At 38.7% G+C, this 24,862-nt stretch overlaps 1 protein-coding gene across 2 annotated transcripts in view; it reads left to right on the forward strand.

Annotated features, from left to right (window-relative positions):
- Chn1 (chimerin 1) overlaps positions 1-24,862 on the forward strand; it is a 166,617-nt gene that overhangs the window by 38,538 nt on the left and 103,217 nt on the right. The window contains exons 2-4 of one of the 2 annotated variants that reach the window (XM_029474318.2): positions 15,089-15,127; positions 19,941-19,996; positions 23,755-23,875. In XM_029474318.2, coding sequence (XP_029330178.1) covers positions 15,095-15,127; positions 19,941-19,996; positions 23,755-23,875 — 210 coding nt within the window. In that variant the 5' untranslated portion in view covers positions 15,089-15,094. The remainder of the gene's footprint in view (positions 1-15,088; positions 15,128-19,940; positions 19,997-23,754; positions 23,876-24,862) is intronic. The other variant, XM_021182689.3, reaches the window with a different exon arrangement.

The following is a 24,862-nucleotide window of genomic DNA, read 5'->3' on the forward strand; positions in this document are numbered from 1 at the left end:
AAGACTTTTATCACGAATGGGTGTTGGATCTTGTCAAATGCTTTTTCCGCATCTAACGAGATGACCATGTGGTTTTTGTCCTTGAGTTTGTTTATATACTGGATTACGTTGATGGATTTCCGTATATTGAACCATCCCTGCATCCCTGGGATGAAACCTACTTGGTCAGGATGGATGATTGTTTTGATGTGTTCTTGGATTCGGTTAGCAAGAACTTTATTGAGGATTTTTGCATCAATATTCATAAGGGATATTGGTCTGAAGTTTTCTATCTTTTTTGGGTCTTTTTGTGGTTTAGGTATCAGAGTAATTGTGGCTTCATAGAATGAGTTGGGTAGAGTACCTTCTGTTTCTATTTTGTGGAATAGTTTGTGAAGAACTGGGATTAGATCTTCTTTGAAGGTCTGATAGAACTCTGCACTAAACCCATCTGGTCCTGGGCTTTTTTTAGTTGGGAGACTATTAATGACTGCTTCTATTTCTTTGGGGGATATAGGGCTGTTTAGATCATTAACCTGATCTTGATTCAACTTTGGTACCTGGTATCTGTCTAGGAACTTCTCCATTTCATCCAAGTTCTCCAGTTTTGTTGAGTATAGCCTTTGGTAGAAGGATCTGATGGTGTTTTGGATGTCTTCAGGATCTGTTGTTATGTCTCCTTTTTCATTTCTGATTTTGTTAATTAGGATGCTTTCCCTGTGCCCTCTAGTGAGTCTGGCTAAGGGTTTATCTATCTTGTTGATTTTCTCAAAGAACCAGCTCCTTGATTGGTTGATTCTTTGAATAGTTCTTCTTGTTTCCACTTGGTTGATTTTGCCCCTGAGTTTGATTATTTCCTGCCGTCTACTCCTCTTGGGTGAATTTGCTTCCTTTTGTTCTAGTGCTTTTAGGTATGTTGTCAAGCTGCTAATGTGTGCTCTCTCTAGTTTCCTTTTGGAGGCACTCAGAGCTATGAGTTTTCCTCTTAGAAATGCTTTCATTGCGTCCCATAAGTTTGGGTATGTTGTGGCTTCATTTTCATTGAACTCTAAAAAGTCCTTAATTTCTTTCTTTATTCCTTCCTTGACCAAGTTATCATTGAGAAGAGTGTTGTTCAGTTTCCACGTGAAGTTTGGCTTTCTATTATTTATTTTGTTATTGAAGATCAGCCTTAGTCCATGGTGATCTGATAGGATGCATGGGACAATTTCAATATTTTTGTATCTGTTGAGGCCTGTTTTGTGACCAATTATGTGGTCAATTTTGGAGAAGGTACCATGAGGTGCTGAGAAGAAGGTATATCCTTTTGTTTTAGGATAGAATGTTCTGTAGATATCTGCCAGATCCATTTGATTCATAATTTCTGTTAGTTTCACTGTGTCCCTGTTTAGTTTCTGTTTCCATGATCTGTCCATTGGTGAAAGTGGTGTGTTGAAGTCTCCCACTATTATTGTATGAGGTGCAATGTGTGCTTTGAGATTTACTAAAGTTTCTTTAATGAATGTGGCTGCCTTTGTATTTGGAGCATAGATATTCAGGATTGATAGTTCCTCTTGGAGGATTTTACCTTTGATGAGTATGAAGTGCCCCTCCCTGTCTTTTTTAATGACTTTGGGTTGGAAGTCAATCTTATCAGATATTAGAATGGCTACTCCAGCTTGTTTCTTCATACCATTTGCTTGGAAAATTGTTTTCCAGCCTTTCATTCTGAGGTAGTGTCTATCTTTTTCTCTGAGATGAGTTTCCTGTAAGCAGCAAAATGTTGGGTCTTGTTTGTGTAGCCAGTTTGTTAGTCTATGTCTTTTTATCGGGGAGTTGAGTCCATTGATATTAAGAGATATTAAGGAAAAGTAATTGTTGTTTCCTGTTATTTTTGTTGTTAAAGTTGGCATTCTGTTCTTGTGGCTGTCTTCTTTTAGGTTTGTTGAGGGATTACCTTCTTGTTGTTTCTAGGGCGTGGTTCCTGTCCTTGTATTGGTTTTTTTCTGTTATTATCCTTAGAAGGGCTGGATTCGTGGAGAGATAATGTATGAATTTGGTTTTGTCGTGGAATACTTTGGTTTCTCCATCTATGTTAATTGAGAGTTTGGCTGGGTATAGTAGCCTGGGCTGGAATTTGTGTTCTTTTAGTGTCTGTATAACATCCGTCCAGAATCTTCTGGCTTTCATAGTCTCTGGTGAAAAATCTGGTGTAATTCTGATAGGCTTGCCTTTATATGTTACTTGGCCTTTTTCTCTTACTGCTTTTAGTATTCTATCTTTATTTAGAGCATTTGTTGTTCTGATTATTATGTGTCGGGAGGTATTTTTTTTCTGGTCCAGTCTATTTGGAGTTCTGTAGGCTTCTTGTATGTTCATGGGCATCTCTTTCTTTAGATTTGGGAAGTTTTCTTCTATAATTTTGTTGAAGATGTTTGCTGGTCCTTTGAGTTGAAAATCTTCATTCTCATCCACTCCTATTATCCGTAGGTTTGGTCTTCTCAATGTGTCCTGTATTTCTTGGATGTTTTGAGTTAGGATCTTTTTGCATTTTACATTTTCCTTGATTGTTGTGCCGATGTTCTCTATGGAATCTTCTGCACCTGAGATTCTCTCTTCCATCTCTTGTATTCTGTTGCTGATGCTCGTATCTATGGTTCCAGATTTCTTTCCTAGGGTTTCTATCTCCAGTGTTGCCTCATTTTGGGTTTTCTTTATTGTGTCTACTTCCCTTTTTAGGTCTAGTATGGTTTTGTTCATTTCCATCATCTGTTTGGATGTGTTTTCCTGTTTTTCATTAAGGACTTCTACCTGTTTGATTATGTTATCCTGTTTTTCTTTAAGGATTTGTAACTCTTTAGCAGTGTTCTCCTGCAATTCTTTAAGGGATTTTTGGGCTTCCTCTTTACTGTCTTCTACTTGTTTACCAGTGTTCCTTTGTATTTCTTTAAGTGTGTTATTAAAGTCCTTCTTGAAGTCCTCTACCATCATCAGGAGATATGCTTTTAGATCCGTGTCTAGCTTTTCCGGTGTGTTGGGGTGCCCTGGACTGGGCGAAGTGGGAGTGCTGGGTTCTGATGATGGTGAATGGTCTTGGTTTCTGTTAGTAAGATTATTACGTTTACCTTTCACCATCTGGTAATCTCTGGGGTTAGTTGTTGTCGTTGTCACTGTTTAAAGATTGGAGCAGAAGCTGTGTTCCACTCACCAGCAGTCTCAAAATCCTGTGGCAGGGGTCGTGGGTAGCTGGTGGTACCCCGGTGCTAGTCCAACAGGAAGAGGCCTGTGGTCCTACTCAGGCCGGTTTTCTGCTTCCCTAACTAATGCAGTCTCAGGTCCCGCGTGCAATTGGATTGGAGCAGAAGCTGTGTTCCACTCACCAGAAGTCTTAAGATCCTGTGGCGGGTGTTGTGGGTAGCTGGCGAGTGTCAGCCAACCCTGCGCCCTAGCTACCCCGGTGCCTTTCTGACCAGAAGAGGCTTGTGGCCCTACGTAGGCCGGATTTCTGCCTCCCCAACCAAAGCAGTCTCAGGTCCCGCGTGATTGGACTGGAGCAGAAGCTGTGTTCCACTCACCAGCAGTCTCAAAATCCTGTGGCAGGGGTCGTGGGTAGCTGGCGGGTGTCAGCCGACCCTGTGCTCTAGCTACCCCGGTGCTGGTCCGGCCGTATGAGGCCTGTGGCCCTCGGTCACTTCTTACTTTCTGGTTTTCTGTCATTACTCTAGGATATGGGCTCACTTTTGAAGATTTGAAGCTAGGAATCTCAGATGTGAGAGAATACGCAGTTCATTTTTCAGGTGTGGATTACTTCACTCAGTATGATTTTTTTTTTTCTGGACCCACCCTTCCTTTTACTTGAAAAATTCATTTTTTTAACAGCTGATTAGTATTTCATAGTATATACGTACCACTCTTTCACTTTTTAAATTATGTATGTGAGTACGTCTACATATATGTATGTGTACCATAAGTATGCCTCCTGCCAGCAGAAGACAGAAAGGAGGATGTTGGATTCCCTGGGACTGAAGTTACAGAGAGTTGTGAGCTGCCATGTGGATCCTGGGAGTTAAACCCTAGTTCTTTGGGGAAACAGCCAATGCTCCCCCCTCACCACCAATCCCCCTTCATGCCCAGACAGGGTTTCTTGGTGGAGCCCTGGTTGTCCTGGAACTTGCTCTGTAGACCAGGCTGGTCTTGAACTTCGAGATCTACCTGCCCCTTCCTCCTAAGTGCTGGGACCCCATCACCTCCTGGCTAAGTACTGAGCCAACTTTCCAGCCCTTTGTACCACACTCCACTAGCCATCCAGTTGAAGGACAGTTAGGTTGTTTCCACTTCCAAGCTAGTGGGAATATGGCTGAACAAATGGAGTAGATGCTGACTCCTTGGGGCATATGCCAAGGAGTGGTATAGCTGAGTCATGTGGCCGAATTATTTTTTAGGTCCTTGAGAATTCTCCAGGCTGATTTCTATAGTGGCTGTTGCATTTGCAATGCTTCCAACAGTGAATGAAGCTTCCCCTTTCCCCTCATCTCCTCCAGCATTTGTTGCTCCTTGTTTTGTTGATCTTTGCCATTCTGACAGGGTAAGATGAATCTTAAAGTTATTTCATTTACATTTCCGTAATGTCTAGAAACAGTGAACATTTTTGAGGCATTTCTTAGTTGTTGTTTGTTTGTTTGTTTTACTTCTTTTGAGAACTCTCTGTTCAAGTCCCAGGTGAGTGGACAGATCATGTGCTTAGCTTGTTCCCTTGGCTTTGAATTTCCTTGTCTGTTCTGGGTTTCCATCTCCTGTTAGATGTATAGGTAGCAGAGATTCTCTCTCGTGTGTGGGTTTCCTCTCTACACAGTTGATTGCTTCTTTTGTTGTTTAGAACTTTTTATTTGTTTTATTTTTGTTTGTTTGTTTTGTTTTGTTTTTTTGAGATAGGGTTTCTCTGTGGAGCCTTGGATATTCTAGAACTAGCTCTCTCTCAAGACCAGGCTGGCCTCCAACTCACAGAGATCCACCTGTCTCTGCCTCCTGAGTGCTAGGATCAAAGGCATGTGCCACCATAACCTGCTTTGTTTAGAAGATTTTTAGTGGGATTTATGAAATGCTACTTGTCAATTGTTGGCTTAATTGGTTTGACTACTTCTGAGAATGAATTAACTGACCGGATTTGGCCATGACTTTGCAGGCTGAATTTTAATTATTTTAGTTGAAATGTCTTTTTTCCACAATTTGAATCAGTTTCTAGGAAAAATGTACAGCTAAGATGTTCAGCATCTAGAAATTTAGCAAAGCTCAAATTTAAATGCTTTCTTGCTAGTTTTAAATTGTATAGACTATTGAAACCCTTTTATTTCTGTGAACTGATTTCCAGGAAACTGCTTGTAAAGGTTTATTTTCCTGTGACTCTCTCAAGCACTGACAGTAACTCATTTGATATTTATTGTCCGAATGTTCTTGCTCTAAATGCTTACTTTATTACAACAGAGTTTTGTGGTGTGTCATTATTTTTGCCAGATACTGTATAGAACAAAGGAGTGACAGTGGGCGGGGCTCATCATCAGTGCCTTGTCATTTTAGATTAAAACAATTCAGGGAAGAAATGCTTTGTTTTTGTTTGTTTTTTTTTTGTTTTTGTTTTTTGTTTTCTTTGTTGTTTTGTCAGTAAATGTTTTTCTTGGATAGACTTACTTTAAAACTGAGATTGGGTCTTCTGTATTCCAGGCCAGTCTTGAGTAATCTGTGTATCTGAGATAGGCCTTGAACTTCTGACCCTCCTGGATATGCCTTCTGAGTGCTGGCTTATGGATTATATGGTGCTGGGGTGGAACCCAGGCCCTGTGCACACCAGATTCTACCATCAGAGCTACATCTCCAACTGTAAATATTATTACAGAAGTCAAAATTAATTTTTTTAAGTAATTGATTTTTTTCTCTCTCTCTCTTTTTTTTTAAAAAAGATTTATTTATTATATGTAAGTACACTGTAGCTGTCTTCAGACACTCCAGAAGAGGGAGTCAGATCTCATTACGGATGGTTATGAGCCACCATGTGGTTGCTGGGATTTGAACTCTGGACCTTTGGAAGAGCAGTCGGGTGCTCTTACCCACTGAGCCATCTCACCAGCCCCCCAAAATTAATTATTTTAAAATCAGAGGCAATCTGAATAAATATGTTTAAAGTGTTCATGAATCATTAGTGTAAACTTTATTTAAAATTGAATGTTGTCTTTTAAAGAATATCCATTGTATGGATTAAAAGTTGTTTGTTTGACTTGAACCTTTTAAAAGGACCAATGTAAATTTGGCATTCCAATCTGTTCTGGAGGGGACCACTTAGCCTTTCAAATGCAAAGTTTAGGAAGTTTAGCCTCTTAAACCAAAGAATAAAACAGCATGTACTGTTATACAGAGCAAGATTTGATAAAAGAATTAGATAGTTGAAGCAAATTTTCTTCCAAATTCAGCCATCTTATAACATCTATCAGTGTTGTTAAAAGATATATTAATTACAATATGCTAGATACAAACAGAGTCTAACTGGAAAAAATATAAAGATTCAGTCATGTACTGTTTCAATCTCAAAGAATCAGGACATTAGGGTGTTTATAAATAGATTGAGTCCTGCCAACCACTAAATGAACAATATCTCCTCAGATGCCCTAATTAAGTTACCATTACAAAATATCAGAAGAATTATCCAAGCTGTTTTACTGTGGATTTTTAGAATTTCTGCCTATAGGCACAGGTAATATCTTGAAATATTTTACTATTTAAGGGGAAATGGGTATCCTAAAATATTTGAATGTACAGAAAGAGACAACATGGGAGATTGTGTGCAGCGAAAACCCTAAGTAACCCTGAGTCCTGTAAGAGTTTTTGCGTTTAGGTTTTAAGAATCCATGTGACTTCTTTTAGCTCACAGTTGTAGGAGCTAGTCACAATCAAGGAAAATTCAAGAATCTTTGTTCTTTTCTGTAACAAAAGCTTGACATATACAGTCTTATAGCAGGAAGTAGAAGATTGCAGAAGAAAGGCAGCTCTTACTGTGTGTGAATGCATCACAGAGCTGAGTGCTCTTCCGAACCTCACAGTGGGAGCCTTTGCCAAGCCCCCTGTGGGCTTTGTTAAAGGCTGGTTTGCCTGATCAGTTTTCATGTTTTCCTGATTATTTTCATGTTTTCCTGATTTAACAAATAGTTAAATCTGTGCAGTTTTGTTTAAAAAATTAAAATAATTTATTTTATCCCCTCATGGTTAATGATGTCGAGTGTTTTATAGTGGCCATTTATATGTCTTCTGAGAAATACCTATTTAGGACTATCACTTATTTTCAGAATTGTGTCATGTGGATTTATGCTGATGAGTTCTTGGAGTTCCCTACATATTCTAAATATGTTGACTTTGCCTTGTTTTGGGATACAGAATCCAACCATATGGTCTAGGCTAGCCCTGACATCAAAATCCTCTTGCCTTAGCTGCCCAGAGTGTTTCGATCATAGACATGAGCCATCATGCTTAGCTTCTGCATGTTACTTCTTTGCCAGGCATATAGTTTATAAGTTTCTTCTGTTCTGTAGACTGTCTCTGATTTCCCTCGTGCTTGTCACCTGCACCATGCCAGGGCTATGTTTAAAGCTGTTCATGAGTCATATGTTGTATGGTTCTTGTTCCCAGTTGTGCTCTAATGACGAGAGTCTCACGCATTTGTGCTCTTTGTCTGGGCAGATATTCTGATGCAATCAGAAAGATGACAGAGCTTTTAAGACACCCATGGAGATCAGAATCTACTGCTTATTGGTTCTTGATAACTCTATTTCAATTAGCTACTGCTCTGTGCTAAAGGAACACAGGGTTTTCAATCCTCTCTGTTCCCATTAGTTTATTCATATGTGTCTTATCAGGTGGAAGGTCTCTTACCTCACTTTACCCTGTACTCTCAATACATTAAAGAAATGGTGATTTAGGATCATCATTTTCAGAGTGCAACCCAGGGGCCCGGAATTCTCAGAGTTAAAACTATTTTGCATAGTGATTGTAAGACATCTAGCCTTACTCATACAGTTGAATCTTCTAGCAGCTGCATCACTGCATGCTGCAGTGTAAACCATTGGCATAGATAGGATGTCTAGATGTCTGATAACCAGGATCAACACTAAAATGATTTGCTAAGTGTGAAACCAATTTGTTTTCTTCTTGGGCTTTTTCTTCTTTAAGTTAGACTTTGACAATTTCTTTCCTGTATGTAGTGCACTGATTCCATAGTCTATGTATTTTTCCACCATTCACTCTCCTCAATTCCTCCTCCTCTTCCTGCAAGACTTCACTCTCATTAATCCCTCCTCTTCTCCCTGCAAGACTTCCTCCCATGTTTCCCAGCTTTTGTTTTTGTGTGGTGACTCACTGAATTCAGGGCCTTAAGCATGAGTATGGGTATGACTGTGTCCACTGGACCATGGGGACTCACCAGTGGCCACATCCCTGAAGACAAGGACTCTCCACTTCCATTCTCCAACATCAGCAAATCATTCTCCAAGAATGATCAGTTCTTTTTGGAAAATAATGTTTTCATAAAAATATGTAATAATCTTATTATCTATCATTATCATGTATAATGATGGGCACATCTTAGCATAGCACATGGTGGCAGGCAGAGGACAACTTCCCCCAACCTTTGACACAGGGATTCTTTGTGTAGAGCTGACTGTCCTAGAATTTGCTCTGTAGACCAGGGTGGCTTTGAACTCAGAAATCCACCTGCCTCTGCCTCCAAGTGCTGGGATTAAAGGTGTGCGCCACCACCTCTAGCTAGAAGACAACATCTAGGATTGTGTTCTCTGCTTCCACTGTGAGCTGCAGGGATTGAACTCACGGCCTTGTCAGGCTTGCTTGACCAGGGCTTTCCTTGCGGAGTCTGGATTTATTATTTTTAAACGAACTGAAAAATACTATCAGAATTTCTGTTTCAATTTTTTTATATGATGAATACCATTACTCATAGTTGGAGTCCCCTAACTCAAAAGGCTGATATCCAGAATCCAACCGTGTTTGAGTGCTGACTGGATGCCAGACATGAAATTTGCATACCTGATCTCTTGTGACAGGCTGTAGTCAAAGCAGATGCTGTAAACATATAAAATTACCTTTAGTTTGTGTGTAAGGTATATATGAAACACCGTGACATTTGTGTGTGTCAGTGTTCCATGTGTGACAGGATCTGAAATCTGAAGCACTGAATATCCCAAGCATTTTGGATAATGGATACTCAACTTAAATCAACAGATACTAATAACTTTTTAGAATCCAGATTCTGAAGCCAGTAAGATTGACAAGCACTGGTTTATAAGGCTTAAACTATTTTAGGAAACAGACTAACAAAAAGATGGAGTCTTACGTAGTAAAGCTATTTCCCAATTGTAGTTATTTAGCTTAATTTCTGGCTGTTTGGCGGTTTTGTCAAGTTCAGTCAGTCTTGGTCTGTCTGTGACCCCACTTTTTCCACCTCCAGACCTAGGGATGGAATCCAGAGCTTCATGGGTGCTGGGCAAGTGCCTGTCCAGAAGGGCTCCCTTTGCTTTTGGTTATGCAGTGTATCAAGCCTGGTGACACTGAGCCTATACACTATCTTGCCCTTGTTTGTTTGTTTGCTATTATTTGCCAGAATTGAAGTCTAACTATGCCCTGTTGGTTGATAGCTACTGTATGACTCTGATAGGATAGGCTGCTGTCAGACCATGACCAGGGCCACAGCAACGATGGCGGAATTCCATAACAATGTAATGTGGAGGCAGGCTGAGGCCAGAGATACTTGTAGCATCCGCCTTAGGCTGTGTCAGGTCTGTCCCACCTAATAAGCATGGAAGTCTTTGCTGGAGCTCTCAATTACCATTTTCAATTAATATTTCTTTTTAACTTAAAATGTTTTATTATTAATTAAATTTATTTTTTAAGTTAAAATATAATTACATAAATTAATCCTTCTTAAAGACCAGTTTTCTTCATGAGTATATGCCTCTTATTCCTGGGACTTGATACAGGGCCTTTGTGTGACATACTTTTTAATTTTGAATTTCAGAAATCATTTTTTTTTTGAGACAGGGTCTTTCTGTGTAAGCTTGGCTATCCTGGACCTTGCTCTGTAGACCATGCTGGCCTGGAACTCACAGAGATCCTTCTGCAAGTGCAGGGATCAAAGGTGTGCACCACCACTGCCCAGCCAGAAATCGATTGAGGTGTTATCTTTTTCTTCCTATAAGAATTTAGGGTCCCCCCAAAATGCTGTCCCTGACTTTAGCAATAATTCTGTAAATGAAGAGGTTGTATAGCAGGTAAGAGGGGCTCAACTCTCCCTGAGGCACTGGTAAACATTGTGAGCTCAGTCAGGATGGAAAGTGTGGACTCCCCCTTAGCAAGAAGGCAGTGACTGATGTAGTTTAGGACTTCTGGCTGGTTGGTATGAAAGGGTGGTGGAAGTGGAAGCTTATTGTGACTAGCATAAATCCATCCTCCATTTATATCCCACTAGGCCTTCTATCTCTATTGAGATTACATTTTGAATCAGCTTCAATCAAACCTCCAGACCTGCTTATTGGTACTCAAACAGGGGGCCAATGAAAGAAGTCCCGAGTGGTCTTTTCTTGCTTGCTTGTGATCCTTGTTGGTAAGGCAGGCTTAGGTGCTAACAGCAAAAGGAGGGGAGGGGGATGATTGCAGCAGTGCTGACAGCTGTAGCAGCAGCTGTTGCAGCAGGAGCTTGACTGAAGAATTCCAGAGAGCAGAAACTGTAGGGAGCTAAGGCAGCTGAGAGGAGGGTCACTGAAGAAGATGGGGGTTGTGAAGAGATAAGGATGAGAAGCTATGGACAGTGTAGGCATAGTGCTCCCAGATGACTGGCTTTCATGGTCCCTTAATTCGGGAATGACCCACCAGCATCCATTGAATTAACTTGCACAGGTGCCATCATGATTTGCTCCATGGAAAGGATACAAATTGGATCAGCTCAGACAGAGGAAATACTTGAAGCAGGGGCAGAACAAATACTGTAGTGGAGCTTCTGCTGTCTCCTGTCCTGAGTGAGGACATACTCTTCCTTCATTTTTGTATGGCAGTTTATAGGGAGTGCTTCCAGCCAGAAGAGAAGCTCTTCCTATCTAGTTACTCAGAAACTTTTATGGGACTTTGCTACATAAACGTCACCTTTTGGTTGGTCAACTGGTATCATCCAAAAGCTGCATCCTCAATTTCATTGCTATTCTCTGAGCATCCCAGGGCAAACCCAGATTATTTCCTGGGAGCGAAAGGGAAAAGTCATATTTCTCAGTGATGCTGGCAATAATTCTGTAAATTGAGGAGGCTATAAAAAGGGTTAGAAGGACCCAACGCTCCTAGGCACGGGGACAGAGGCTAAGTAAGCTCTCGTAAGCACTGTGAACTTGAGAGGACTTTGCTTGCTTGTAGCCAGGATGGGAAGTGGGGGACACCTCCTCAGTAATTTGGCAAGAAGTCATTTGTGAAGTATAGAACTGGTTGGTGTTATGTCAGTCCTGTGGCTGGTAGAACTGGAAACTACGCTGTGATGGTCATAAATCCAGCCCTTTATTTGCATGCTGCATGCCTTCCTAGCTCCATATCGAGGCTATTGAGTTCCCTTTTTGAGGCAGCCACATAAAGGACTCAGTCTGGTTTTGTGCCCACTCTCTTTTCTGTCCCATGTGGCATCTTGCACATAGCAGATCACTTTTATGGTTCATAGTTCAGAATACAACAAGGAGGCTTAGCTGTTGACTGTGGTGGCCAGTGTTGTGTCAACTTGACACGGGCTAGTGCCATCTGAAAGGAGGGAACCTCAGTTGAGAATATGCCTCCATAAGATCAGGCTGTAGACAGTCAGGCAGGTTACATTTTAAATTAGTGATTGATGTGAGAAGGCCCAGCCAAGATGGTGGTGCCACCCTGGACTGGTGGGTCTGGTTTCTATAGGAAAGTAGCTGAGCAAGCAACTAGGAGCAAGTTACTAGGCGACACTACTGCATAGCTTCTGCATCAGCTCCTTCTTCTGATTCCTTCCCAGTTTGAGCTCCTATCTTGGTTTCCCTAAATAGACTGTGATTCAGAATATGTAAGCCAAATAAAATAAACCCTTTCTTCTCGAAGTTGCTTTTGGCTGTGGTGTTTCTTCAGAGTAATAGCAACCCTAAGACATGTACTATGAGCATTAGTGAGTTTATACTCTGATGTGACTACACATCATATCCCTAAAGATTGAATGACAAAATAGCAATGTTTATGTATTGTTAATGAATAGATAGAAGTGGGATTTTCTTAGTATTGAAAAATGCAAATGAATTATGATTTTGTCTCATTCAAGCAAAGTTAATGTAGTTACTCCCCCCAGCGTATGTTCATATCGTCAGGTTCATAGGAAACTCCAGTTCCCTAAATCCCCAAAGTCAGAAATAATCTCAACCTGGACTATAGGAAGATTTCTAGTGGTTAGAAGAAAGCCATCATTCCTCAGGAACTTGTGAAACTGGTTCCTATATATCAAAAGGAGTCACTTCCCTTACCTCCCTTACCTCCCTTACCTCTGGCAGACGGGACACAAGGTTACCTGTGAGCCTATCAGAGCCCATGCTGGCCTCCAGTCTCCTCATTGTCTCAAGTGCCTGTTACACATCTCAAAGTCCATGCTGGCCTCCTAGCCCCTCTCACCTCCTCCCCTGAACTCCCCCCAGCTCACAGGCTCCCCTCCCCACAGCTGGCTTACTCTTCTTGATAAAGCCCCCACCCCTAACTCCTGCTTTTCCCACTGTTCTCTGTTCCCTGCTAGTCTTCTTTCTCTTGCAGAAAACCTTGTCCATGTTCAATCTACTTTTTTCTTTGCTCTGAATTCTTCTAGATGTCTTTGGCTATTATTCTCTCTCACGTCTGCAGTAAAAACCTTCCCTTAACTATACCACTATATGTCATCAGTTTATACACTATGTATGTTTATATATATCACATTAAGATTTTGTTTCAGCCCAAAATTTTTTAATCATTTTTAAATTTTATTTTTATATTTTGAGACAGGGTAGTACTCTGTATTCTTGGCTAGCTGTGCTGCCAAGGCTGGCCTAGAACTCTTAAGGAGATTTGCCTGCTTCTGACTCATGAGTGCTAGGATTAGAGGTATATGCTAGCACACCTAGCCTTAATTATCATTTTAAATAATATTTATTTATTTATGTAAGTGCTCTATTTGCATTTATACCTGCATTACAGAATAGGGTATCAGATCCCATTATAGTTGGTTGCTAGCTACCATGTGGAATTGAACTCAGGACCTCTAGAAGTGCAGTTAGTGCCTTTAACCACTGAGTTGTCTCTCCAACCCCATTAAGTTTTCAAGTTCACCTAAACTGGATGGTTTCCTAAGTAATTGCTTATTACTTATAGTCAGTCTTCATAATTCACAGGATGTTATTTATAAATTTTCCTCCTTACTAATATTTACTTATAACCCTGAAACAATTCCGTAACATTTTCTAGGTCATTTGTGAGTGTTATTAGAGCAGTGAACATTTGAGCCTTGTTGACCTGCCTCTGCCCAGCTGTGGCTACACAGTCCTTGCCTCCTCATTCAGCTTTCCCTTTCTTTATAAAGCATTCTTTTGTGGTCTGTTTTGTGGCATTTCTGTTAGTGATGTTTCTGGCTAAAATGCCTGTGTCTCCTATCGTGGTGCTGCAGTGCTACATGGTGGTCCTGCATGTGAGAAGACTGTGAGATGGCTCAGAGTGAAAGTACATGTGTCAGATACTCGACTTAGAGCACACATGTTGAGGACTGGATTCAGGGTTAACCAGTCAACAGTTCTATTAAGGACTTCCTAAGAGAAACATATAACACAGAGCTATGCTTTGATTGCTTAATGAAAATGTTGTGTCCAAACATCCAGAAACTGATCTCTGTGCTTCTCCTAAGAGCTGTGGCTCAGTATTTCTTCTAAATTCAATGGCAGGCATATTTTAATACTTCTCTAGGTGGCTAAGCAGTTTCTATATGATTCAATATTTTCCATTTTATGCCTTAAGTCCAGTGTTGGTAGTTTTGCTGTGTCCCTTTGACACAGTGTTGTGTGGTTTATAGCATCACAACATAAACCAAGTGTGATGTTGCATTTTAAAGGTTGGAATTGAGGAAGGAATGTTTAATTCTATGATCATTTTACTTCAGCGCCAGGTTTAACCTCAATAAACTTTCCAGGATTTTTCTTGCTTTGTTGGGGACAAGCTTTCCTAATGGGTTCTTTTTAGATACTAGCAGAGCCAGGTGAGGTAAACGGCCGCATCTTTCCATGTTAGAGATACTCTGTGGCTCCATAGGCTTGCAGAGGCTTTGGCTGGCAAATGACTCCTTAGCTCTCCCTGGTCTGTGAGATTTTAGAGCACACTTGGTCGTTTGCCTATCTCTTGTTACTTTATCCCATTCCCTTCATGTGCCTGATTTCCATCTCCTTCACTGCCTCCTTAAACTCAAGGGAGTGAAGGAAATGGACTTGAAGAGCAGATGTTCACATCCTGTTCTTTGTTGGCCCCTGGGGACATTCTCTTCCATGGGAGCATTTCTCATTTCCTGGTTTTGATTGTCCGGGACGTTTGAGGACTAGGATCTGCTCGTTGTACTCTCCTCTCTTCTTGTTGGTAATTAACTAGTTGTACAAGAATTCCGAAAAAGCAATGGGGAAAAACAAAGGAATATCTGTGAAGGTTAACGTTATGTAGTAAATTGGACTAGAGAGGAAAAATTCCAATGATTTGAGGAATTTTTTTGGTGAAATGAGCATTAAGCCTAAATCAACAGGAGCTTTACTGACTATTACTTGATAGCTATAAGAAATGATTATGGAAAGTAAAAATTTACTGTGATTTTTTTTTTTTATGCTGTGTAACTGAATAGATACCATAATGTTTTGGAATATCTTTTTAAAAGTATTTTTAAGAAAATAAGGATCAGGCTAAAAACAATCTTTGAATGCATCTTTAGAGCCTAGCACAAGGATAGAGCACAGTTTATGTACTGAGTGATTTAGTGGGTGAAGCATCTTATTTAAATATAACTATTCAGTAACACTAATTTGATAATTTATTCTTTCAGATACAGATGAATATAGACCTCCTGTTTGGAAATCTTACTGTAAGTATATATATAAATTTAACTATGTGGATTATAGTGTTTTTGTAAGTAATGTAATTATTCACAGCAAAGTTTGGGATTACCATAAAAGGAATACTTACGGTAAAATGTGTTTCTACGGAGCTCTGTGTGGCTTAATGTCTGTAGTGCAGCTCATCTGTCTCAGTGTTCAGAATTCCATGCCGTGGAACTTGAGAACTTGTTGGGACAGCTGATAAGGCTAATGCATGGAGAGACTAAGGCTTCGAGCAGTTTAATTATTCTCACCGTGACTGTGTGACAGAAGGAATATCTAAGTGATAAGTGAGGGAGTCTATGTTAGCAGGAAATCAGTAAAAGGAGGTAAAGGAAGAATGATCTTAAAATTGCTTCCTCATATATAAAGGGGAGGGGTTTGTGTGACAATTCTGTTGTCAGTTTTTAATTAACAGTGCATTTAGAATCTTTCTTTATAGCTTAAATCTAGTTACTAAAAAACTTCTAAAACATTTAGTCAAGATTTGTACTTTATTTTTCTGTATTACATATATTAAACTTAAGTGGGTGATTTAATGTCAACTGTTTCTGTGTATGAAGGATTTTGGTGGGGACTGTAGAATATACTCCTTTCACAGTGTGATTCTGTCAGAAACTAATCTTTTACTGTAATTCTTTAGAAATATTTTAAGTTACATTTCATTCACTTACCTTGGTGTGTGTGCATGTATGCATGTGTGACTGTGTGTGCACACATATGTGTGTCATGGCATCCATAGAGAGGTCAGAGGACAGTTTGTGGGAGTTGGTTCTTTCCTCTGGTGTGGGTTCTCAGGCTGCTGGGCTCGGCCTCCCCTGAGCCATCCCACTGGCTCTTAACTGTGAGTCTTTGAGACAGTTACTTTACTCTATGTGTTTAGGTTCAGTAGCTTATAAAAGTGCAGGAACATAAAAATCTTAAAAATATAAACTAATAGGGAAACAGAATTGTCTTTAATACCCTTCTTAAACAAATATAAACCAAAAGTCCTACATGTAATAACTGGCGAGTGTGGTGTAGGGACTGAGAAAGTAGTGGAAGGAGTGGACGTGCAGTGGATGTACGGTTTGTAGAGAGCAGCCCAGAACAGCTGTTTGTTGTTGTCATGGCCACTGTGGATCTAATGGTGTCACAGCTGAGGTTTAATTTTTTGGGTTTTTGTTTTTAAGAGAGAAACAAGAATTTCCTTTCGATGTTGTCATTGAAACAAATTCAAAATTTAAAGCAAACAAACCACATACTAATTTGTGATCTCAGAATTTGATGGTTATTGTTGCTAGGGTCTGAGAATATCATGGATAACCATATAAGCATTGACACTTCTAGCAGGACTGAGAATATATTACTTTCTATAATTGTGTTTCCTGTCATCTTGAATTTAGCTAATAACTTTCCACAAGTAGTTAATGCCTGCCAATTTAAATTTAGCTAGCTTTTAATTCAAAGAAGTTCTATATTAAGGGAGAAATGCCAGAATCAGTTAGACCTTTTTATTGTGTGTGATTTTAAAATATTTATTTATTTTGGAAGAAAGCTAGCATATGGCCTTGCTATGTAGGTGTGGCTGACTTGATATCATGTAGCTCAGACTAGAACTTGAACTCATGGTAATGCTTCTGCCTCAGTCTTACAGATTTTGAGTTTATAGACTTGTGTCACCACATCTGGCTATTGCCTGTGATTATTAAATAAAACTTTTCACAGATGTACTGAGTCTAAATTTGCTGTTTTTGCTATAAATGTCTAAATACACATACACACACACACATATACATATATTATATATATATATATATATATATACACACACACACATATATATACATATATGTATATATGTATATATATATACACTTTGCATATTACTTAGAGGGTATTTTATCGAAAAACTTCTCTTAAAGTAATAGAACCATGCCTTTTTGGGCAGTTAGAAGTACTAAAAGATAGCTGTCTCTTGTGAGACGATGCCGGGGCCTAGCAAACACAGAAATGGATGTTCACAGTCAGCTATTGGATGGATCACAGGGCCCCCAATGGAGGAGCTGGAGAAAGTACCCAAGGAGCTAAAGGGGTCTGCAACCCTATAGGTGGAACAACAGTATGAACTAACCAGTACCCCCAGAGCTCATGTCTCTAGCTGCATATGTATCAGAAGATTGCCTAGTCGACCATCAGTAGGAAGAGAGGCCCATTGGTTGTGCAAACTTTATATGCCCCAGTACAGGGGAACACCAGGGACAAGAAGTGGGAGTGGGGGGGAGGGGGGTGGGGGGAAGGGTATGGGAGACTTTTGGGATAGCACTGGAAATGTAAATGAAGAAAATACCTAATTTAAAAAAAAAGAAAATAAAGAGAAACTCATTTTCTTAAAAAAAAAAAGAAGTACTAAAAGAAAATGAAAATTACAATATGATTTAATGTTAGGAAAAGCATAGGATAAAAGCTTGGTGGGCTCTGCTGTGTGCTGTTGTTACCCTTCATTCTTACTGGCTCACTTTTCTGTTTGCTACTGGATAGGCAGAAGCCTACTAATTATAACCACAAACTCTACTCTTGGAGTCACATTTACTTAGGTTCTAATGATAATTTGTTTTTAAATCTTTTTGACAATGGCCTGTCATAATTGGAGTTTTATAGGTGACAGTATTTTCTAGAGCATTTTGTTGACAAAGAAGACAGCACATCTTTTAGGAATTACAGACAAACGCAGACATGTAAAGTGCATACCTTCTCGCTATGTTTTCCAGGAAGGAGCATGGTGGAGGACGGTCTCACGTTGCGTTTGGCTCCTTAGGGAAGGGAGCAAGGCTTTCTGAGTGATGCACACATCCTTACTGTCTGAGTGATGCACATATCTCAGTCAGGCCCAGGCTTGATGTCAGTGCTCTTTCTCCCTTCTGCATCTCAGAATTAATTCTCAGATTATTATGTCATATCATCTCTTTAATCTAGATTCACAGAAATACTTTTGATGAACTAACTCAGTGAAATAAGATATTTAGAACTTTTTAAATATACCAGCTCAGGAATATTTGTAGTCATGAGGAAAAAAATCCAAGGAAAACATTTGAATCAGAACTTCAGACATTTGTTTTTAATATTAATGAGTAAAATTATAGATTCTCAGTTGTTTTTTTAAATATTTTTGTTTCTTTTATTTTTAGAATAATTACATCATTCTCCTTTCCCTTTACTCCCCAAATCCTCTTGTATACCCTCCTTGCTTCCTTTCAAATTCATAACCCATTTTTTTCACTAATAGTTGTTACATAACACATATGTATGTAACATTTATACATTTGTATTACTAAGTATATAAATGAGCCCTACTGAGTTTGTATCATGTCACTTGTGTGGATGTTTCAGGGCTGACCACTTGGGATTGATAGCCATTTGGTGGGCTCTTCCCTGGGGAACGCTATTTCCTGCCTGTTCTCATCATACCTTAGTGCTTATACTCAGTTCCCTGTGCATCATAGCATTATTCAAGTACTGTGTCCTAGTGATGACCTCACAGTGATATTACTGACTAGAGGGAATTGCACATATTAATAACCCTTATAAACATAATATTCTTTATGATACATTTACTGTCAACCAAGGATTATTGTAAATGTTACTAGTATATGTAGTAGTAGAACTGATGTGTCCTATATGTATTCTAATTATATATGTGCATATATTGTCTAATTATTTATATTCATATATGTTCCCATGACATATGTGAATTACAATGGCCAGAGATGAGTCCTATAAAATGGTACCTCATTCAAATGCATTGTCTGCAGTGTCAGATTTCTGGGTAGTTTGATGATGTTGACAAACTATGTAAGTATTTAACTCCATTTTCAATTTAAGTTCATTTACCTATGACTGGACATTTAGAATTAGAAAAAAACAATCTGAAGGACAAATGTTTTACATGCTGCTTATGATAAATACTAATCTTATTTATCCTCATTTTAAATTTAAAACCTGATGTAAGGCTGGAAAAAGTCATGTTATCAGTTCAAATATTGTTGATCAATTTTTAGATACCATAAACATTATCTTCCTTTGGTAAGGTGTTTCAGTATTGAATTCTCTTTTTTCCTGAGTTTGCCCAAACAGAGTAAGTTCTAGTAACTCAGTCTCTGAAGTTTTGTTTTTAAGGGAGATTATATTTGAAAATAGATATTTGCAGTATAAATAAGGGAGAAAAACAGTGTATGCTAACTCTGCCTTATAACTCCTGATTTCAGTTCCATGTTTGATAATAATGGACTTTAAGAAATGCTTATATTAGGAAAAACAAAGAATGGATTCTAGAGAGGAGTATAAAAAATTACAGCCCCAATTTGTTCTAGAACAGTGGTTGCCAACCTTTCTAATGGTGCGGCCTTTAATACAGTGCCTCATGTTGTGGTGACCCCAACCATAAAATTATTTTTGTTCCTATTTCATAACTGTCATTTTGCTACTGTTAGGAGTAGTAATGTAAATATCTCTGTTTCCTGATGGTTTTAGGCAATCCTGGTGAAAAGGTTGTTTAATCACCAAATGGGTTATGACCAACAAGTTGAGAAACACCGTTCTAGAAGATATTTGTGTGAATTATGACATTTCTGCTTTTGTTCTCCTAAAATTGGGTAACTTTACTTTGGTTGACAGTCTTTGCTTTGTTCATCACAAATTTTTATTTAGCAGGAAATAGGACTGCAACAGTTTTCTTATGAGTAAAAAAGTAAGCAGTTTCTCGTAATATGTTTCTAAATTCTGTGAAGGGAAAGTGACCCTTTCATGTCTCCCTTCTTGTAGTATACCAGCTGCAGCAGGAAGCCCCTCACCCTCGAAGGGTCACCTGCACTTGTGAGGTGAGTATGATGGAGTGCTTACAACAGAAGCCCTTTGATTCTTCTCTCCCAAGAGCTGATGTCCTTGGAGGCTTGTTTGTGGATGTAAACATTTTCTCCGGGTCACAGCATAATGTTGTAATGAATTGTAGTTTCATTAGATAGATGTATGCTGTTTAGAACATTATATATAACATATTTGTATAGTTTTAAATTATATCATTTTCTTTAACTAACTATAGATTATTTTTACACTTTAAAATGTTGTATTGCTTTTTCGGATAATGAATTTGAAAGTATTATAGAATCATTAAATTATTTCTTCTATTAAAAGAAAGATTTAAATCATGATTTTAAAAAGGAACAAAAATTGAGTCAAGGCATATGGCCTTTAGTCCCATCACACAGGAGGGAGAGGCAGGCAGATCTCTGAGTTTCAGGGTTTTACACACACACACACACACACACAGAACATAGAAATGGGTGGATATGAACAAGTAACATGGATAATTACGAAGGAAAGTTATTTTGTATAACACATAAAAAGATGCAATAAAACTCCATAAAAATACCCAAATGAGAGCTCACAAATAATGAAGTCTATTTTGTGTTGGCCAACAACTCTTGAGCATGGTACCTGCCTTTGAGTATGGTTGATACACTGAGTGGCTCTCCATTGGAGAGAACTAATTTCCATTTGCCAGCTGTATTAATTGCAATAGCTTCTTGGTTGTGTCTACTTTTCCTTCTCAGTGCTGAGATCTTGTCTGGTGTGAACTTGTGCTAGCTGTGGGTATGCTGTCATAGTCTGTGAGTTTATATGATATTAAAAACTTATATGTATATTAAAATATTTATGTCTATTAAATATGTGTATGTATATTAAAATATGTGTATGTAAAACACAGCCCTGTTGTGTTTGAGAAACACTGTTTCCCTGGAGTCATCCATACCCCTGGCTCTTAAAGAGTCTTTCTGCCTCCTCTTCTGAATAGATCTCTGCACCGTGGGCAGGTAGTTGATGACAACATCCCATTTAGGATTGAGTGCTTTGAAGTCCTGCACTCTCTGCACGTTGTCCAGTTGTGGGTCTCTCTTAATTTCCGTCTACTGCACAAAGTGTCTCTGCTGAGGGTTAAGCGATGCACTGATCTTTAGCTATAGAAATGTGCCATTAAGTGTGACTTTATTGCTAAATACCTTTAGTAGGATAATATGTGGATGTCAGCTTTTAATCTGTAGATTTGTGTGTTTATCTAAATGATCACAGAGGTTAAATAACTAGTAAGGGATCTAGGGTCAGGGAGATAGGACATTGTGTTACAGAGAGAGAAGGGAATAGAGTAGGATGAATTGAGCAGGAGGATGGGAGAGCATGGTAAAGGAGGGAATTTGGGAAGGGACAGGTAATTCTGACGACTTTTGAAAAGCCATATGGAAACTTACTACTGAAAAAGCTTTCTAAAATATATGCATATCGGAAAGAAATGTAAATGGAATCACAATATAAGCAGGGGAGACAATTCTTCAAAAAGACATTTTATGCTATCAAGTAAAACTTTCAGTGCCAAGAATGGGCTACCTATTGTTGGGTCTTTGGCCAAAGGAATTCTGTAAACCCTCCCAGACATCACAGGCTATTGCCACAGCTATTGTTTCCCCTTTATGACCTGACTATAAGGCACTCTTGCTGAAAAGTCCACTTATTTATATCATCAAACATGGAGAACTTGAGCTGGTTGGTACCTAACTATAATTTTCACCTACTGAATATTCATGGTACTAGAAGGTGTTTTGGATGCCACAGGAGGAGGAAAGTAATCCTCACTATTACCCTTTATTCTACAACAGTGACCTGCCAGTAAGGTATGATGGTGCACCATATATTATGGGAGTGACCAACCACTTAAAATTTTTTTAATTCAGTTTCACTCCATGATATAGAACACATGTCTGACCCTGCTAATATAACCTAAGACTAGATAGACATTTATATTTTTATTCCTTCAATTAATCAGCCAGTATACTCTGAATAGTTACTTTCTGTTAGATCCTCAGAATTTAAGTCAATATCTCTTCTCAGGAAGAGCTTAGAGTCTCCATAGTGCATGGAGTAGATTAGCCATTAGAAAGTGTGGGAGCAATTCCATGTCATTCGGCTTTGTGGTGTGTGTGTGTGTGTGTGTGTGTGTGTGTGTGTGTGTGTGTGTTTGTTTGTTTGTTTCTCCCCTGACTTGTAGGGAACTTGTGGTAGAATGCCAAGAGATAACAGAGATCTACATAGGTAAAAAATAATTTAAAATAATTTTACATACTAAGTGTAGAGCTTAGACCCCATCCTTGTAGCTATAGAAGTAAAAATATTTTCAGCAGAAAAACAGACTAGGCTTAGATCACTTGGCTGCAGTGTAGAAGCCAGATTAGGAAGGAAGATGGACCTTTGGAGGCAAAATGTCTGGTTTAGGAGATTGCTGTAGTACTTCTAAGGGTAAGCGAAAGGACCTGTAAGATACTGGTTCTGGAAATAGCCAAGAAGGGGCCGACAGAGGAATCTCTAACGCAGCAGAATACATGCAGTTGGATGGACCGAGTGTGAGGGAAAAGTGACTGTAGGGAACTAGTCATCTCTTGATTTATCTCCTTCATCTGATTCTCAGGAAACAGATTTTTCTTTTCCTTCAAGAACAATTAGATGTTTTAAAAAACTTAATAAAAAGCATATGAATGCTTAAATAAGCATAAATTATTTCTACTGTTGCATTACATTTAAATTTCTAACTTGATAGATTTTTTGTTTTTTGTTTTGTTTTTTGAGACAGGGTTTCTTTGTATAGCCCTGGATGTCCTGGAACTCACTTAACTTGATACATTTTAAGTCAACTAATTGCAGATTGTTAATCATTTTTATATTATCGACTAGTCTTTTAATTTGATTATCTGAGTAATGTCTGTAACTTTGAAGATACTACTTAATATCCTAGATAACCCGAAAAGATCTAGAGTTGTTTGTTTTGTTTTGTTTTTTTAAAGAAAACCTTCCCTACTTCCTTAGATTCAAAAGATGTGCAGTGAGTTTTGTGAGCTCAGATGGGTTTTATACTGGAAGATAAATAACCCAGCTGCAGATGCAGCAGAAATAAAGTTTCCCAAAGCTTATTATTTAAGAATAATTCTTAGGAACACGTAGAATCATGATTCCCATGAGAAAACAAAACCATGCTGAAAACAATTTAATTAATAACATAGAGGTCAACCAGCAGAAAAGTTTGTCACCGTGCAAAAAAGGAGACCATGTATCAGAAAGGAAACCTTGTCACTTGTTTGTAGTATGAATGTGAGAAAGAAATGTAGTATGTTGTTACCATAATTCTACAATTGGGAGGATTTGAAGATGCCTCAGAGATGAGGTCTGTACTGGGCTAGGTTAAGGTGTGGTTTTGAGGATGCGTGATGTTGTCCCTGAAACAGATTTCCTGCTATGCTGGCAATACATATTTCAAATTTGTTAGAAGCAGTACTAGATCTGGAGAGCCAGGGAATAGGAAATCCAGACTTGGCAGCTAGGCTTATTGCAGAACCACGAATCATTCGGCAGGCTTTGAAGTTGCTTTGGGAAGTGTCATTCAACCTGAATCAAGTGAGACATCATCAAATAGGCAGAAAGAGGGCTTTTTTGGCTGTGCATAGGAGCCCAACTTGCTCTCTACCTCTTGAATAGACAATATCTTGAATAACAAATCTGGCCTCCCTGGTACTCAGTTTCTTCCTGTTCTTTACAGCCCAGCAGCCCTGCTATTTGGTACTCCTCCAAAGGAAATGAACGAAGACACAGCTGTGCTCTCAATGTTTATTGCTGTATTAGTCACAATGGCCAGGAGAGTCTGGTCAGAGAATGAGTGGGTAAAGAGAACATATGTATATACATGATGAATACTGTAGTTCATGACAATACAGTCTTTAAAAGAAGCAAGTCCTATTATTTGTATTATTGTGGGTGAACCTGGGAGACATTTTAGTAAGTGAAATAAGGGAGGCTCAGAAAGTCAAACACTTGTAATCTAACGCTTTAGAATATAACCGTTTAGTTCAGGACAAGTTCAGCTCAAGTTCAGCTCAGGTGTGGATGGTAGTTATCTGATGCTGGGCTGGTTGGTGACTGCAAAGGCGTTGGCTAATGAATACAACATCTCCATGAAAACAGGAATACTTCAAGAGTACAGATTTTAAGTCTGTTAGGTAGTGCATGTTAATTATGTTAGTCATTCCACAATAAACACATATCAGTACATGATGCTATAAATGATAATACACACAGATATTAATTATACAATATATATGTTTTCATCAATTAAGACTTTATCATGAAAAACAAGTTAAAAACTGGAAATGATAAAATTCTTTTACAAAGTCAGAGTAGAATCATTTTTACCTTATTGTGGAGAGTAAATGATGTTTAAATGGAATTAAAACATAAGCAAATAGCGGGATTCCCTCGAATCTAGATTATCTCATAGGAAAAGGCCTTTCCATTGCTGTGATTCTGAGCTAGGTTGTTTGTTCAGGAACTAACTTAAATATCATCTCAGAATAGCTTTTTCTGACCACCACCTTATAGCTAATATTAGTCTCCTCTTACTGCCTTCAGACCACTTACTACTCCTTTATTTTCTGTTGTTCTTATCACTTAAAAGAAGGACAATAGCAAAACCAGTATTATTGTGTGTTTCTCATCCTTACAATGTTTTCTTTCTTTCTTTCTTTCTTTCTTTCTTTCTTTCTTTCTTTCTTTCTTTCTTTGAGACAGGCTTTCTCTGAGTAGCCCTGACAATGTATTTTCAAAATAGGATAATTTTGGTTTTAATTCAGCGATATGTCCTCTGCACATAA

Source organism: Mus caroli, unplaced genomic scaffold (genome assembly GCF_978045245.1).
Source record: "Mus caroli unplaced genomic scaffold, Mus_caroli_1 scaffold_2, whole genome shotgun sequence".
Classification (NCBI taxonomy): Eukaryota; Metazoa; Chordata; class Mammalia; order Rodentia; family Muridae; genus Mus; species Mus caroli.